Genomic DNA, 17,426 nt, shown 5'->3' with positions numbered 1-17,426 from the left:
ATAGAGAGGGAGGAGAGGGAGAGAGAGAAAGAGAGAGAGAGAAAGGAGAGAGAAAGAGAGAGGGAAAGTAAGAGAGAGGGGGAGAGGAAGAGAGAGAGAGGGAGAGGAGGGGAGAGGGAGAGAGATAGAGAGGGAGGAGAGGGAGAGAAAGAGAGAGAGAGAAAGGAGAGAGAAAGAGAGAGGGAAAGTAAGAGAGAGAGGGAGAGAGGGGGGGAGAGGAGGGGAGAGGGAGAGAGATAGAGAGGGAGGAGAGGGAGAGAGAGAAAGAGAGAGAGAGAGTGTTCAACTCTTTGTGGGACAACTCACTGCAGGACAAGAGTGACACTAATCTCAAAGAAATGATGGAATAGAATCATTAAAGAAAGGATGCAAAAGGAGGGACAAAATGAAATGTGAATGACAAAGACTAAAATAACTTTTTAATTATTTTAAATACTTGTCTTGTTGAACTGTCCCACTGCGAGTTGGCTGCCCCGACTTATTCCATTTCAGGCCTGACACCTAGTAACGTAGCCCCATAAAAGTCTAAATATTTCACATTATCATGTGATTTATATACTTTATTTATGAGACCCAAGACAATTCTTCTTCCTTCAGGACGGCCCAGGCAAGTCAAAAGGTAGAGACCCATGGTTTATAGCAGGGGTCTCCAAATTTAGCAACTTTAAGACCTATGGACTTCCATAGCTACACAAGTCTTAAAGTTGCTAAGTTTGGAGTTCCTTGTTTAAAGCAAGGATTTGCTTATGTGACAATTAAATGCCGCAAGCCCTGGAACTCCCTAACTGCAGAGTACCTGCATAAAGTAGTGTTATCAGGCTAAAATGACACCAAACGTGCCAACAATGAAACCGATCTGAACTGCTGCCTGAAACCAAATTCAGATTACAGGTAGTCCTCACCTTACAATAGTTCATTCAGTGACTGTTCAAAGTAGCCATGGCACTGAAAAAAACTGACTTATTAACCGTTTTGACACAGGTACAACTTTTATAGACCCTCATCATGGTCATGTGATCAAAATTCAGATGCTTGGCATCTGGTTCACATTTATGACCATGGCTACATCCCAAGGTCATAATCCCTTTTTGCAACCCCCTGAGAAAGCAAAGCCAATGTTCCCAGATTCACTTAACCGCTATTACTAACTTATCAATTGCAGTGATTCACTTAACAATGGTGGCAAGAAATATCGTAAAATGGGGCAAAACTCACTTAAACAAATGTCCCACTTAACCACAGAAATGTTGGGCTCAATTGTGGTCGTAAGTTGAGGACTACCTGTAACTACCAAAACGTAAGAATACTTAGGTCCACCTGCAGGTACTGTTCCAGTAAGAGATCACCATAGGGCTCAGCTGCACAGTTCTGTAAAAACACCACCGAAATCTTGAGATTATAATTACAGGAAGTCTTGCATGGAAACTATAAGCTAGAATTTATCTAGCTTCTTACGTAGCTCCTGCAAAAAGCAGATGACTATGTAAAGTTTCTGAAATAACTCTTTCAGATCACTAGTGACATTCCCAGGAGTGACAGTGCCTTTTTCCATTAAAAAAAGAAGTTCATTCATAAAATCCGGCAGAAATACTCAGCCAATCTTTCTTTTGCAAGGCGCACCCTTGTCCTAGGAGAAATAATGTGTTTAGGGAGCAGCACTCAATCCGATGAAGTCAGAACTAGAGATCAAAGAGTCACCACCTCTTCTGCCCTTGGCAAATCTAGGCCACAATTCAGTTGCTTCCGGATTTGAGCTTCTGAGACAGATTATCAGGCTATTTTTGATCACGACGAAGTTGCTCAATAATTATTTCATTTGAATTTAACACGAGGTATTTACGAGAGAGGTGTATTTGAATTAAGTGTTTAAATTAGCATGACTATTGGATTAAGGTGTTGGAATTATATATATATATAATATGCATGTATGTATATGTATATGTATATGTATATGCAAGTCTTGGCGTGTTTGGGTCTTTTCCTGTGTAAGATTGAGAGTATCTTGGCGACGTTTTGACGAGGTCCCACTTTGCTCCCACAAGCACAAAGCCAAAAGCACCAGCCTAAAGATGACTAGTGGGACCTCATCGAAACGTCGCCAAGATACTCTCAATCTTACACGGGAAAAGACCCGAACATGCCAAGACCTGCATACACACACACACACACATAAAACACCTGCAAAAAGAATAATTAATGTTCCAGAACTGGTTTAAAGTCAGCCATGGGGAAATTTGATGCATGTTCCTGCATGAAGTACATTTGAATTCTCTGCTAAGAATCCATTCTAGAAACCAATGTTATGAAAGCAATTTTGCATCGGTTGCTCTGCTTTTGCTGTTTATTTGAAAGAAAGAATTTTAGATAACCTTGCTTTAATCATCATTATCGCTAGCTCGGGGACTGTCAAATATCTGTACAACTATAAGGATTAGAAACCTACTCATTTAAAAAGAGTGCCCTAAGAAAGCTACAATCTGCATATACAGATAGTCCTAACCTTAGAAACCCAACTGAGCCCAAAATGTCTGTTGCTAAGTTGAAACATTTGTTAAGTGAGTTCTGCCTCATTTTACGATGTTTCTTGCCTCAGGTGCTAAGCGAATCACTGCTGTTGTTAAGTTAGTAACACGGTTGTTAAGTGAATCAGATTTCCCCATTGACTTCGCTTGTCAGAAGGTCACAAAAGGGGATCATGTGACCCTGGGATATTGCAACCGTCATAAATATGAACCAGTTGCCAAGCATTTCTGTTGCTAAGTGAATTTTGCTCCATTTTACAACCCTTGTTTGCCACAGTTGTTAAGTGAAACACTGCAATGGTTAAGTTAGTGACATGACTGTTAAGCAAATCAGATGTCCCTGTTGACTTTGCTTGTTGGAAGGACGCAAAAGGTGAACACATGACCCTGGGATGCTGCAACTGTCATAAAAATGAACCAGTTGCCAAGCGTCTGAATTTGGGTCCCATGGGGATGCTGCAATGGTCGTAAGGGTGAAAAATGGCCATAAGTCACCTTTTTCAGTGACATTGTAACTGAATGAACTGCAGAGGACTACCTGCAGTGCTACTGTCAATTCATAAAACTTTTTCTATACACGTTTTATAGTTGTCAACAGAAAGAAGGGGGGAAGTTTCAAAGAGCAGGCGGCAGTGTGGAATCGAAAGTACATTCCATTCATATTTTCTTCAGAGACTGACTAGATGACTGAAGCTTCTGCCCCGCAAAAATCTAATTGGAGAGCATGATTGATGACTCTTGGCTATGGACATGTTTCGTTGGATGATACACCCAGAGGGGTGGGGGGGAAAGCAGGATCAAGGGTGACAGTGAATTACGTATCTCAGAGTTGGCTGAGCCCTGGTAAATGCCAGATGTAGAATATTACTTTCAAATAAATCTTTTTTTAGTTTTTGGGAGTGTGGCTCGAGGCTCATGATTTAATTGGAGTAACTGCCGGAATCCTGACAGCTACATTCTTCTACGTTTTTTTGCCTATCTGCGGAATCACAGCTTCCACCCAGGACAGAGCTAGGACTCTGGAAGGAAGACCCAAGTTCAAAGGGTCTAAATCTAAAGCAGGCCTGTTAGTCAGGCTGATAATAACCCAGCTCCCTCTTACATGCTGATAACAAGCTACCTCCTACAGGGCGCTAATAGTACTATTAAAAAACCAGCAGGCCTAGAATGAAAAGGACAAAGGGTAGACAATTACTGTAGCAGCTGAGCAAAGACAGCCTTTTATCACAAAAGAGAAGTTTCAGCTAGAAGCAGTTGAGGGGGGACAAATAGAAGGGACACAGAGGCTGGTATCTTATCCCTTCACAAAGTACCATTCAGTGTTGGATCTAAATGATACCTCTAAATTCTATCTTTGCTCCGTAACTGCCTGGGCATGGAGGAGGGAGTAAGCAATTTTTATCCAGTAGGGCAGGGATCCCCAACCTTTTCGACGCCGCGGCCCGGTTCCGGCGTCAGCTGGGCGCCGCGCCCGGTTCCGGCGTCAGCTGGGCGCCGCGCCGGTTCGCGTCAGCTGGGCGCCGCCATCTTTTTGACGAAAATCACTTCCGGTTACGTCACCAGAAGTGATTTTTCGTCAAAAAGCGGCGCTAGCGCTCTGGTGAGCTTTTTCGGGTAGAAATGGCTTTCTACCCGAAAAGCTCACCAGCGCTGGCGCCGCCATCTTTTTGACGAAAAATTGCTTTTTTACCAAAAAAGATGGCGGCGCCCAGCAACCAGCGGCCCGGTAAGGCTTGTTCCGCAGCCCGGTACCGGTCCGCGGACCGGCGGTTGGGGACCCCTGCAGTAGGGAACCACGCTTTGAGTTTTAATAATAATTTGACAAGAGATCAAGGAGTGTAGTGAATGTGTCTACCAATACACCGATGTAACCAGGGTATGATAAACAATTATTGATCTATCTTATAGTGGGGGTGGGTGGGTTTGAGGGTTTAGTTTAGTTTAGTTTATTGTCATTGCACCTCATACAACGAAATCAAACACCAACTTCAGTGCACATCATGACCATGAAAATAAACACAAACACACATCCTTCACATTCTATGCATTGAATTGAAAACCCGATATTGCATTCATATTGCACTATATACAGCAGAATTCAACAAAGTTACTGCCCTGGGATAGAAGCTGTTTTTCAGCCTATTTGTCCTTGTTTTTATTGTCCTGTACCGTCTGCCAGATGGTAATAGTTAAAAAAAAAAGGGTGCCCAAGATGAGATGGATCTTTGAGGGTGTCTTGAACTTTCTTAAGGCAGCGGGAGCTCTAAAGCTCTTCCAAGAAAGGGAGAGGGCAACCAATGATCCTCTGAGCAATGACATTAACCCTCTGGAGTGCTGTCCTATCTGCCACTGTGCAATTGGCAAACCATACAGAGGTGCAGTAAGTTAAGATGCTCTCTATGGTGCAGCGGTAGAAGGTCACCAGCAGTTTCTCATTCAGTTGTTGTTTTCTGAGAAGCCTCAGGTAGCATAATCTCTGCTGGGCCCTTTTGACTAGGGCTGCAATGTGAGCACCCCAGGTCAGGTCCTCTTTTAGGGTAACACCCAGAAACGTAAAACTGGCCACTTGCTCCACTCGGTCTCCCTTGATAAGCAAGGGCTGGATGTCTGTTCCTGTTGTGGTGGTCTTGATTGTAAAAAAAAAAGGTTATTAAGCTTCCATAGAGGCAGTTAAAAGGTGGTTTTGCTGGAAAATGTCAGTGGCAAAATTTGCGGGGTATAAAAAAGAGGGGTTGCTTGTGGTTTATTGGCAACTCTACTCTCATACTCTTGTTCAAAAGGAGAGGAACGGAGGAATCAGTGGGAAGATGGCGCATGTTTCATGCAAAGAAGGGCAGGGATTTCTTCACCCAAAGCAAAACAAATGTCCCATAAAGAAATGATGGAGATGGCTTCAGAAGATTTGTAGAAAAGATGTCACATAAATTCAAGGAGGATTTGTCCTGCTTGGCATAAAGGCTAAATCTTCGGAGGCAGAGCATGACAGATAATGAGGACGATTTAGTGCCAAATATTTCTAGCAGTATTTCCTGCTAGAAATTGAAGGAAGAGAACCAGGTTAGTATATGGTAGTCAAAAATCAGGAACATGATAGCAACTTTTGACTCTCATACCAAAGTTAAATTCGCACATTTCAGTAAAAGACATAAACTTTTCTGAGCTGTTTTATGAAATGTGTCAGTCTGAAAAACTGCTACCAGATTCCTTCTGATTTTTCCTGCAGAGATCACTGATGGATCTATTGGGGCAGAGTTCCCCAGTGTTCCCTTTGTGGCTGGGGAGGGGGCCGGGAGAGGATGATTCTGGGCGAGTGGCGGGGCAAGAGTGTGCACACAACTCCATTTGTGTGAGCAGCAGGCATGTGCACCTGCTGCTTGTGCAAATGGAGTGTGCATGTTATGGCCTGTCGGCTGCCGGTCCAAGAATTGAATCAGAGGAGGAGCAGCCATGGGAGTCAGAGTCAGCATCAGGGCAAGTCGAAAGCTCCGAGGGGGAAGAGGGAATGGAACTGGCAGAGAAAGAGAGAGGCAGAGGCAGAGTCTGGGGCGTCCGTCAGCCTTCAGACAGAGAGTCAACAACCCCCAGGTCTGGAGGTGGCTGATGAGGAAGAGGAGGAACAGCAGGGTCCAGTGCCTGACACACAGATACACAGAAGGCAGAGGAGAGGAGAGCAGTGGAAATCTATGGGCCAGTCCTTGGGACGGAAGAGCCACCACTGCTAGCGAGGCCCCATCTTAGCTCTGGGGATAAAAGGCAGGGGGCGGAGATGAACAGATGTGGCAGACTACTATTCATCTCCTTGCAGGGCAGACTTGTTAGCCTGGTGTGTGTGTGTGTGTGTGTGTGTGTGTGTGTGTGTGTGAGAGAGAGAGAGAGAGAGAGAGAGAGACTCTGACTGACTTTTTGCCAGGGCTACTGGCGCCCCTAATAAAGAAATCATTGATTTAATTACAGAGGGTTTGTTGTGTTTGGGGAGCTGGGTCAGAACAGTGTGCTTGCCCCCTGCTCACACAAGTGCGGATGTGCATGTGCGCATGCTTGCCCGCCACTTCTGCAGCCCAGTTCCAAATGGCTCAAGGCCTGGAAGTGGCCCATGGCCTAGGACCCCTGTATTAGGGTTATGGAGTCTGATTGGATCACTCTTCCTCAAGTTCTGCTTGTGTTTCAATCTCCTTTTCCTCTGCTTCACTGAGAAGACAAAGCTCTGGGAAATGGGAAGACAAGATTTCCTTCTTCCCTCTGTACCTATCATCAGGTACCAGCCCAGGTGTTGCCAACAGTAACTGCAATTCCACCCTGAAGGTTTTTAGCACTCACCCAGAAAGTACCGCATGCTGCCCGAGACAGTCTACGGACATTGCTGTTGCCTGTGAAAATAAGAGAGAAATGAATTCCCTGAGCTTATAAATAATACATTAAAAGTGGCAAAAATGCCTTTGAGTAGCACTCAACTGACTATATGGATGTGCAGTGCTATTGACAACAGTACAAAAAAAAGGGTTGACATTGCCTTCATTCTGACTGTAAATAATGCATCTGATAATCAGAGGCAACACACTATTAAATCAGTGATGGGAGGATATGAGGCTAAGCCATTAAAGTCAATCCAACAACAAACACGCTTGCTAAAAAGACGATTGGGGCCCTAATCTTTTCCTCATCTCCTTGGGAAAAGGTCTGACTGATATCAACAGAAAACTGCCTTCCTCTGAATATAAATAGAACTCTACTGCAAGCTGTTTTGGAGCACAGAACAGCGAACAGAAACCCATGGTGGCCAATACATAAATCATCTGCTTCTGAGTCACGCAGAATTAAAATTGCTTCCTCAAAGTGTTCTAACTCAAGTCCTCTGAATAGCGACCAGAAGCCATTTTGAATATGAAGCAACCTTTTTGGGGACTGCCTTTTCTCCTTCGCCACTAGAATGTGAAACTCTTCATAACAGCCTATTTCAAACGCAAAGTAATTTTTACATTCAAGGGGTTTGAAATCTATGCGCACCTCACTTCAAATTTTAATTCTAGAGGGTTTGAAATCTATGCGCACCTCACTTCAAATTTTAATTCTAGAGGGGCAGCAGCCTCTCCTCTTTTAATAATCGTTGGTTTCCATCTCCAGTTCTGTTTAAGCCTTCGCTATTGAACACAGGTGGTCCTTGACTTACAACAGTTTGTTTAGTGAACATTCCAAGTTACGAGGGCACTGAAAAATGTGACTTATGACCATTTTTCACACATGACCCTTGAAGCACCCTCAAGGTCACTTGATCAAAATTCAGATGCTTGGCAACCGACTTATAAAATATTTCTATGGTCTTTTTAGAGTTGCCATCATTTTTATGACAGTTGCATCGTCCTGGGGTGTCATGTGATCAATCATCTTTTGCAGGCTGCTGTCAAGTGAAGTCAACGAGGAAATCAGATTCACTTAATAACTATGCTACTAACTTAACAACTGTAGTGACTCACTTAACAGCTGTGGCAAGAAAGGTTGTAAAATGAGGCAAAATTAACTTAACTAGTTTCACTTAGTAACAGAAATGGGGGGGGCGCACGCACGCACGCTCAATTTTGGTCGTAAGTTGAGGACTTCCTGTAGAGGCTTTGACTTTCAATAGAAATGCATGTGATAACAGACTATAGCAATAGCACTTAGACTTATATACCGCTTCATAATATTTTGCAGCCCTCTCTAAGCAGTTTACAGAGTCAGCCTCTTGCCCCCACCAACAATCTGGGTCCTCATTTTACCCACCTTGGAACGATGGAAGGCTGAGCCAACCTTGAGCCAGTCAGAATCGAACTGCTGGCAGTCGGCAGAAGTAGCCTGCAGTACTGCATTCTAACCACTGCACCACCACGACTCTAGGATGCTGGTTCTCCACAATCCACATTGCAACAGGCGCCACCTGCACATTCTCAAGCCAAACTGTTGCTTTCAAGCGAAATCAGTGTCACCCTGTCTGTCAAGCAGAACATTACTGACTTGAGAAATCAAAAGCCAGTGCTAAACTTGCTAGACTCTGCAGGGGCCTCCATCTCAAGTCTCCCCAAAATTTCTACTGTTATATATTATATTAAAATTTCTACTATTGACCTCACCCCTTTCCTAAGAGGTCTGTAGGGGGCGTGCATAAGCACACCAATATGCCTACCGTCCCTGTCCTATTGTTTCTTTTATTTTTCTTATATGTATCCATGTATTCATAACTATGTTTTTACTTATACCTATTATTTTGTAAGCAATTGACAAACCAAATAAAATAAATAAAATAAATAAATTTAAATGGGTGACGGGGAGCTGGTTCCTGTTAGGGTGCCTCCAGAGTATTACAAGATAAAATAAAATATTTGGGGGGCTCCAGAAAACAGGTCCAGGTTTTTCTCCAAATCTCCCCACAAGAGCCACTTTCACATGTTCTCGGCTTCAAGAAGCCAGTCAGTCTGTGCAGGCCTGAGCTTTTGGGGGAAAAGGACCGGTTGCCTAGGTGTGTCTGTGATCCGTGTTTGTTCTGAATCGCTATCCCATTTGCACAAGCAGCTTAAAGCCACATGGAATCCTCAGCCTTACGACCACAATTGAGCCCAACATTTCCACTGCTAAGCAAGGCGGTGGTTAAATGAGCTGCGCCTCCTTTTATGACCTTTCTTGCCACTGTCGTTAAGTGAATCATACGGTCATTAAGTGAACCTGGCTCTCCCCCCAATGACTTTGCTTGTCGGAAAGTTGCAAAAGGGGGGGGGGGGGGTCACGTGACCCCGGAATAGTGCAAGTGTCATAAATACATATCGGCTGCCAGGCGCCTGAATTCTGGTCATGTGACCACGAGGATGCTGCAACGGTCGCAAGTGTGAAAACAGGTCATCAGTCACTTTTTTCGGTGCCGGTGTAACTTTGAACGGTCATTAAATGAATAATTGTAAGCCGAGGACTACCTGTAGAACAGGGATCCCCAAACTTGGCAACTTTAAGACTTGTGGACTTCAACTCCCAGAATTCTCCAGTCAGCATAGCTGACTGGAGAATTCTGGGAGTTGAAGTCCACAAGTCTTAAAGTTGCCAAGTTTGGAGACCTCTGCTGCAGGAGAACAGTCATGCCTGTACCTGCATAAAACCAGACGCCAGAAGGATGAACATGGTTCTAGGTACCCCACCCCACTCTGGCTCTTTAGTTCCACATCACCTTGAGGCACAACCTCTCCCATCTCCCCATCAACAACTATTAAAGGAGGAGGCTAACTCACATCATCCCCCACTCTTAATCCTCACTTGAGGCCCAGAAAAATATAATGATATATTTTGATATAAACATTATCAATATCTGCTGAAAAATCAAGGAGCAGAAGGATGGATGCACCATCACTCCCATGCTGGATCTGCCAAAGATCATTGACAGATACAATAAGTTTTAAAATGTTTATTTCATAGAAGCAAGAAAAATATTCTCGTCACCCATATAGAGCTCCTACAGCAAATAAAAATAAATACTGGCATATTTAAAAGATTGAGTTATTCTTTTTCGGCTCTCAATTTTGCAAAATGTATAGGAACCATATAGAGGACATTTTCTTAAATTTCTATATAAGTCTCAAGCGGGCAGGCGCATCCTTCTCCCTATAGATCTATAGGCATGGAAACAAGAGTTCTCTCTCTTGTCTTCAGTATCAGACAGCAGCCAGGCAATCAAAAAGACTGGCATCCTTGCATATTTCACCATAATGACCAACTTGCAAGAGAGCAATCAATGGGCCAGCAACTCCTCCTCACCCTTTATTAGAAAATTTACTTGTCACACATCCTATTTTCCCACAAGGTTATCTCAATGCTGAACTTTAAAATACATTTGGGAGGAGAGTCTGTCTTTTTTTAAATGCTCCCAGTTTGGGAAAGGAATCCATTTATACAATTGTAATATTCTCAAACAAGGAATATCTGTGTTGGTAATAATATAATTCCAACAAGGTTCCTGGGTGGGGGTCTGTGCAAAAAGCAGTAAACAAAAATAAACTAGTAAACATTATTTTAAAAGTGGACTCTTACTTATATGCATGAATCTTAGAAACCATCTCAACCTGATGGGATTAGCCTGCCCCACCTGTGCTGGTAGAAGAGTCATGCTGTGAACCCTGTCAATCAAGGAATTCCAGCTGGCATGGGGGGGGGGGGTTTGCAGGAGAGCCTGCTCTGCCATGGTGTGGGCTCTCTGGAACATCCTGTTCCCTTCCCCCCCAGTTCAGATTCACATCCTTGAACACCTGGCTCTGCCAACTAGCCCAGGGCCACAATAGGGAAGTGAAACCCGGGGGATGGTTAATGGATTAGATAGATCCCCACCTATTCCCCTTATGCATTTTGCAACTGAATTTTAACTAAATTTGAAATGCATGGTCTTTGTTTCTTGTTCCAATGTTTTATATGGTATTTTTACTGAATAAACTGTAAACCACCTAGAATTGCCTTGGTGAGATGGGTGACATAGTAATACGTAGTAGTACTTTATAGCCAATTTGCATAAACATATAATATATATTAAATAAACTAGGTTCATGCAAATTGACTATAAAGTACTACTACGTATTACTTCCCAATTTATTTAGGAAATCTTAATTTCTCATAGCTCTATAACGTACAGTATTTAAGAAGCATTGGCTCTTATAGAGCTACCAAAATATGATTTTTCTCCCTGTTCAGAAGGGGAAAGCTCTCAGAATAGAGACCTCTTTACCTAACAACAAAACAACATCTGATTGCTAAACATAAGATCAGAGCTAGTATTTCTCCCAAGGGCACTGCCATGGGATTGATGAAATAGTAGCTAGATTTACATATACCGTGTTTCTCATATAATAAGGCTGGGTCTTATTTTTTTTTGAGCCCCGAAAAAATGGCTAGGCCGTCTTTTCGGGGGTGGCTTAATTCCCGCCCCCCTTGCATCTTCGGGCGGGCGGGCGGCGACGGCTTGGATGTTGACCTCGGCGTTGGTGGGGCATTTCATATCGGGGTCAACGGAAGCATCACCATATCCGGGTGTGCAACAAAAGTACTTCCTAACGGCAAGCCGCCCCCCACCATTCCCCCCCATTTCGCATGTTTTAATATAGGCCTTAATTTGGGGGGAGGGGCTTAATTTCATTTCTTGCCTATAAAACATGCTGGGACTTCCTATTGGGGGAGGCCGTATTGTTGGAGAAACAGGGTAGTTAAGTTGGTTATTAAACACACCCATTTTCTTGATCTGCATAAACCATAAATGAGCAGACTGCATTCAAAACTAATCAGGCTTAGTATAGTTTGCACACATATTACAATTACTAAGTCTTGTCTCTCATACTTATGTCATTATCAGCAAGAAAACTGGAAAATAAAGGATTTATCAAACTGAATACATCCAGTTGTAATAATGTACAGATTCCATCTGCCCAGAATAATTGGTAGTGTTATTCTTTCTTATGGGTTTCTGGTTGGTAGGAGCAAAGTTTCAGCAGTGATGAAATTCTCCTTTTTAGAACATTTACTTCTCAACTTCCCCTTGCAATTATCATTTGATGCCACTAGCACTCAGCATTCAAAGACCCTTAAAGAGAGAGTTCATATCTCATGCCTCAGTATATTCTCAAAGAAACAGTATAGAAACCTAATTCACATACCATGCTAAATCATATTTTTATTTATTTCCCTGTGGAAGCTTGTAAACAATAGAACATACAGCTTAGCATAACTGTGAATTCAGCCCATGTATGTTCACACATCACATTATATGACAATTTGTTCACTAAGCCAGAATTGGCTAGGTTTCTTCATTGCACTAAACCATAAAATGTTATTTTATTAACAAGAAAAGTTGGTTTATGTGAAATGCAAAAAGCCAGGTGCAATGTTCAAATCCAGCCAATAAATATCTTCCTGATTTATAGGTGTGCGTTTATGAAGATATACATCTAGAAATCTGTGTGCATTAGTATGGATTATTTTAACTATTAACCTTATTCAGCAGTGACAAACACTAGCTGTTAAAGACTTCACAGCACAAATTTGTTTTGTAGACAAGACCACAGTTCATAAGATATTGCAACATTAACATAATTGGGTAGGAAAAAATGTACCATACAGGAGAAAGAATATAAAAAACAATAAAAAATACTTTAAAGCATTTGGTATGTACATGTTGGAATCAATCAACTGACAATCCAATTAACCCAGATCGGACCTACAAAATGTCTGCTGTACCAATCTTGCCAAAATTCAAAAATGTCCAATTTATAACAGAACAGCCTAACAAGGCAACTTTCTAACATGGGTCAGTTCTTAAACTTTTTGCTGTAGCTAAAGAATCAAGGGGAGGCTAGAGCTTCAAGAAAATGGGAGAAAGCAAATGATAATCTCAGAAGAAATCTGCCCCAATTTAACTGCCCCAGGTTGTTGCAGAAGCCCCCGGAGCACTGTTCTTAAAGTGTTTAACACAATTACAGGTAGACCTTGGCTTACCACCACTATTGACCTCAAAATTTCTGTTGCGAAGCATGACAGTTTAGTGAGTTTTGCTCCATTTTTACCACCTTTCTTTCCACAGTTGTTAAGCAAATCACTGCAGTTGTTAAGTTAATAAAACAGGCTTCCCCATTGCTTGTCAGAAGGCTGCAAATAAGACTTTTTTTTCAATGCTGTTATAACTTTGAAGTGGTTGTAATTCGAGGACTACCTGCATTCCTTTTCCTTTTCAATAATGTTGTTAAACCATTCAAGATTTTGTTTTACACAAGTGTCACAACAGCAGCTGCCCCCAACTGGAGCCTCTACATCAAAAGCAGCAATTAAAACTACCCACCTTCCTCACAGAGGCTCCATTACCTGCAGGATATACTCTAGAGCAGAGGCCTCCAACCATTTGGGCACAGGTTCCCTGGAGAGATGTTTCCCTCACCCACCCCCGGAATGGAGGGGGTGTGGTTTTGCATGCTGCCTGCATCCCCACAGATGGGGCTTTGCTTGTTTGCACAGCCAGGTTGCTGGCATGCTAGGGACCAATGCAAGTCCACAGACAGGAGGTTGGGGACCCCTGGTGTAAATACCCCAGGTCTTATATGGCTGTTTTTTAAGTAAGCTTTGCTTACGAATGTTTACACTGCTTGCTTCCCAAGCTTCTTGGGAAGAGGGGAGGATTCCTTAGAATAATGTTCAGAATATAAGTAATTCTGATTATAATGCCAGGATATCCTGTCAGAGCTGAAGAAGCTTCTTGGGTGAGAAGTGAAACGTCTTCAAGGAAAAAAACAAGAAAGTCCAGTTGCCTCCTGAAAAAAAAAGCACCTTTGGGATAAATCTAAGTGCTATTGCTCTTCCTTCCTTTCTTCTCCATTACTTCTTTCCTCCCTCCCTCCGCCTTCCATCCTTCCCAGGTGGGTAAAAATAAGGACCCAGATTGTTGGGGGCAATAAACTGACTCTATAAACCAAGGGTCTTCAAACTTGGCAAGTTTAAGACTTGTGGACTTCAACTCCCAGAATTCCTGAGCTAACATGGCTGGAGGAGAAATTCTGGGAGTTGGAGTCCACTTAAAACGGTCCAGTTTGAAGAGTCCTGCTATGTAAAGCACTACGAAGCGGTATATAGCCTAAGCGCTGTTGCTATTGCTTCTCCTCTCCTGCTGTTGGGGATGATGGGAGCCGTAGTCCAGGGCGCCCGAAGAGTGCTGGGGCGAACCCCAGGCCAGTCGGCGCCGGGCAGCGGCCCTTCGTGCGACGCCAGGCACCCCTCCCATCCCCTCAGCGGCACCCCGCATCTCCCAAGGGGGAGGCGCGGCAGGAATGCCTCCCACCCCCGAGTGCCAAGGAATGGGGAGGGATGAGAGGGAGCTCTGCCAGCAGGCAGGTCGCCCGGGGAAAGGCGACCGCGCGACCCCGAAAACGGCCCCGGCTACCTGAGAGTCCCGGAATTCCACCACCACATTCTCGCTACTCCAGCGCGCCGCCATCTTGGCTGCCCTGGAGGCGGCTGGGCGACGGCGGCCAGGAAGTCGTCGCTCTCGGAGCGCAGGGCCTGCCGGGAGACGTAGTCCTCGGCGCTCAAAGGAACCGGAGCCACGTAAGAGCCTGGCCTAAGTTTCTTCCATCAGGGTTGGACTACAACTCCCAGACTCTCCCCTCGCCTGGAGTCGTGGTCCAACGTCGGTTTGTTTTGATCTTTCTTTAAGGCAGCGTGCCTCCCACTTGCGCCCCCACCCCCTCTTTTCTTTTTTCTTTCCTTGCATACCTTTGTCATTGGATTTGCACAACAGGCTAAGGCACACACGCACACGCACAATTCCCTCTCTTATGAGCTCAGACACTGTATTTTTGCCCCAGTTATGCAACTGTGTATGAACATAATGTCTGAAGGAGGTGGCGGTTAGAGGACTGCAAAGTGTCTGTTTTCTTAATCTGTATCACTGTTTATTTTATTTTATTTATTTATTTGATTTGCCAATTGTTTACAAGATAATAAGTATAAGTGTATACATAGTTGTGAATACATGAAATGGGTACATATAAGAAAAATAAAAGAATAAGAGAAACAATAGGACAGGGACGGTAGGCACGTTGGTGCGCTTATGCACGCCCCGTATACATATACGTTTAGTATATGTATATTTACTAATAGGTATTTACATTATAGAGACTGGACAGGGGGTTAATGTCATTGCCTAGAGGATTATGGGTTGCCCTCTCCCCTCTTTGAAAGAGCTTTATAGCACCCGCTGCCTTAAGAAAGTTCAAGACACCCTCAAAGATCCATCTCATCTTGGGCACCCCTTTTTTTGAACTATTACCATCTGGCAGACGGTACAGGACAATAAAAACAAGGACAAATTGGCTGAAAAACAGCTTCTATCCCAGGGCAGTAATTTTTTTTTGAATTCTGCTGTATAGTGCAGTGTTGGTGTGGTGTCGGGGGTTTCTGGTTCAATGTGTGAAGGGTGAAGGATGTGTGCTTCTGTTTATTTTAATGGTCATGGTCATGATGTGCACTGGAGATGGTGTTTGATTTCGTTGTACGAGGTGCAATGACAATAAAGTAAACTAAAATATAGAGCAGGGGTTGGTATTGGTATAGAGCAGCTGGCTGGAGAATTCTGGGAGTTGGAAGTCCACAAGTCTTAAAGTTGCCAAGTTTGGAGACCTCTGGTATAGGATCTCCTGCTTGAACAGGGGTTGGACTAGAAGACCTCTAGGGTCTTTTCCAACTCTTAGTATTCTATGTTCTATGTTTTCACCCGTTCCCCACCTCAAAACACCAGGAACCATGTCATCCATTTTCTGCCGTTATAGCCAGAGGGTTTTAAGACCAAGGATTCTGAGGCTGTTCTTTATCCCACTTGTGTAATTGCCAATGCTGTCCCATGGACCTACAACTCCTCACCTGCTTTGCCTTTTTTTGAACTATTACCATCTGGCAGACGGTACAGAATAATAAAAACAAGGACAAATAGTTGAAAAACAGCTTCCACCCCAGGGCAGGAGCTCTGTTGAATTCTGCTGTATAGTGCAGTGTCGGGGATTTTCAGTTCAATGTGTGGAGGGTGAAGGATATGTGTTTGTGTTTATTTTCATGGTCATGATGTGCACTGAAGATGTTTGATTTTGTTGTACAAGGTGCAATGACAATAAAGTAAACTAAAACTATGGAACAATCTCTCCCCTCCATCCAAGGGCCCTGACCCCAAGATGTTGCTGTTCTCCCAGGCACTGAGCCAGGATGTTAGTTAAGCCCAGTAGGGGTGTACATGTGCTATGAGTTTGTTATGGTGTCTTGGCTGTCGCAATATAGTTATTTTGACTGTTTTGCATTTTGTAACAGAGATTTTAGTATGTTTTTTCTCCTTTTTTTTATCAATCACTGTATAAAAGATGAGGAGCAATTCTGTAAACAGACTCCAAATCAATCCATCAAGCAATCCAAAATAGACATTGGAGCCAGAAAGTCACCTGGATCTCCTTTGACTTATAGAAGTGGATCTGAATTAAGCTATATCAACTGTGCTGTTTCCATCTCTGGAAGGAATTTATCCACGCCACTCCTGTGTTTTGACACGATTCTTCTGGATATGTTTCCTAGTGATGATGATGCATATCTCTAACTCATGCAAAAACACAATAGGCTGGGAAGGGATCTGTCAACCCTCTATTCAAGTTTAGAATAGGGATTTTAGTCAATCTTTACCTATGTGAGATACAAATCTTTCCATTCCTGATTAGAACACAATATAACTTTGGCTGAAACTTCACAATCACCATTTTAATTACATCACACAAGTTAATGGCACGAAACATGAGGGGTGTTGTAAATGACATGTCACCAGGCGCTTCATTCCAAACAAATATATCTGGACCTCCTTCTAAATAAAATCATGTTCTTACAAGCTGGGACAAAACTCTTTCTGTCTGTTCACCAGCAAGTCAACAAGGAGTTCCTGGGATTGTACCATCAGGTTTCAAAAGCTCTTATGTCTCAAATTGTCTGAAAGAATACAAATAAAATGGTCAGAAGCATATTCTCTTCTTGGCTGACAGTGCTCAGCAGAATTTTAGCAGAACCTCTTACCTGAAATTGGTGAAAAAGCCTGTGCGGCCCACTGTAAAAAAACTGGTTGAAAACTGGTTGTATTCTACTTTTTGTCCATTTTTCTCTTTCTTTTACAATCCCAGAGAACTCTCCCGATTGTATTGTCAAAATCTGACTTGGTAGCAAACCCTCAAAATGTGGAAGTGTGGTTTATCTTGATAGTATTTTTTTTTAAAGAATGTAAAATAATTACATCAATGAATTAACTTATACTAGCCTGGTGTAAAATTTAGAAAATAGAACCTAGAATAAGAATTGTTGTCTTATATTCTTGTATGGACTGCACTGGTAGAGGCTAAATCA

The 17,426-nt window shown here is 43.1% G+C and overlaps 1 protein-coding gene across 8 annotated transcripts in view; it reads right to left on the bottom strand.

The window, feature by feature from the left end:
* The window catches only part of WDR59 (WD repeat domain 59), a 90,803-nt gene extending 76,275 nt beyond the window's left edge, over nt 1–14,528 (bottom strand). For 7 of the 8 annotated variants that reach the window (XR_015750657.1, XR_015750656.1, XM_087971761.1 and 4 more), the window contains exons 1-2: nt 14,443–14,526; nt 6,840–6,889 (exon numbers count right to left, since the gene is read on the bottom strand). Coding sequence is in view for 6 of the 8 variants with exons in the window: in XM_087971761.1 (XP_087827887.1) it covers nt 6,840–6,889; nt 14,443–14,496 (104 nt within the window). In the remaining 2 variants the exon portion in view is untranslated. Of the gene's footprint in view, nt 1–6,839; nt 6,890–14,442 lie in introns of all 8 variants that reach the window. The other variant, XM_087971765.1, reaches the window with a different exon arrangement.
* Between the last annotated feature and the right edge of the window lie 2,898 nt (nt 14,529–17,426).

The sequence above is a fragment of the Notechis scutatus genome, chromosome 9 (assembly GCF_049901735.1).
Source record: "Notechis scutatus isolate UNSWTSFEM ecotype Mainland chromosome 9, rNotScu1.2, whole genome shotgun sequence".
Classification (NCBI taxonomy): domain Eukaryota; kingdom Metazoa; phylum Chordata; class Lepidosauria; order Squamata; family Elapidae; genus Notechis; species Notechis scutatus.
The sequence above is the reverse complement of the archived record's forward strand: the minus strand, read 5'-3'. Positions and strand labels throughout refer to the sequence as shown.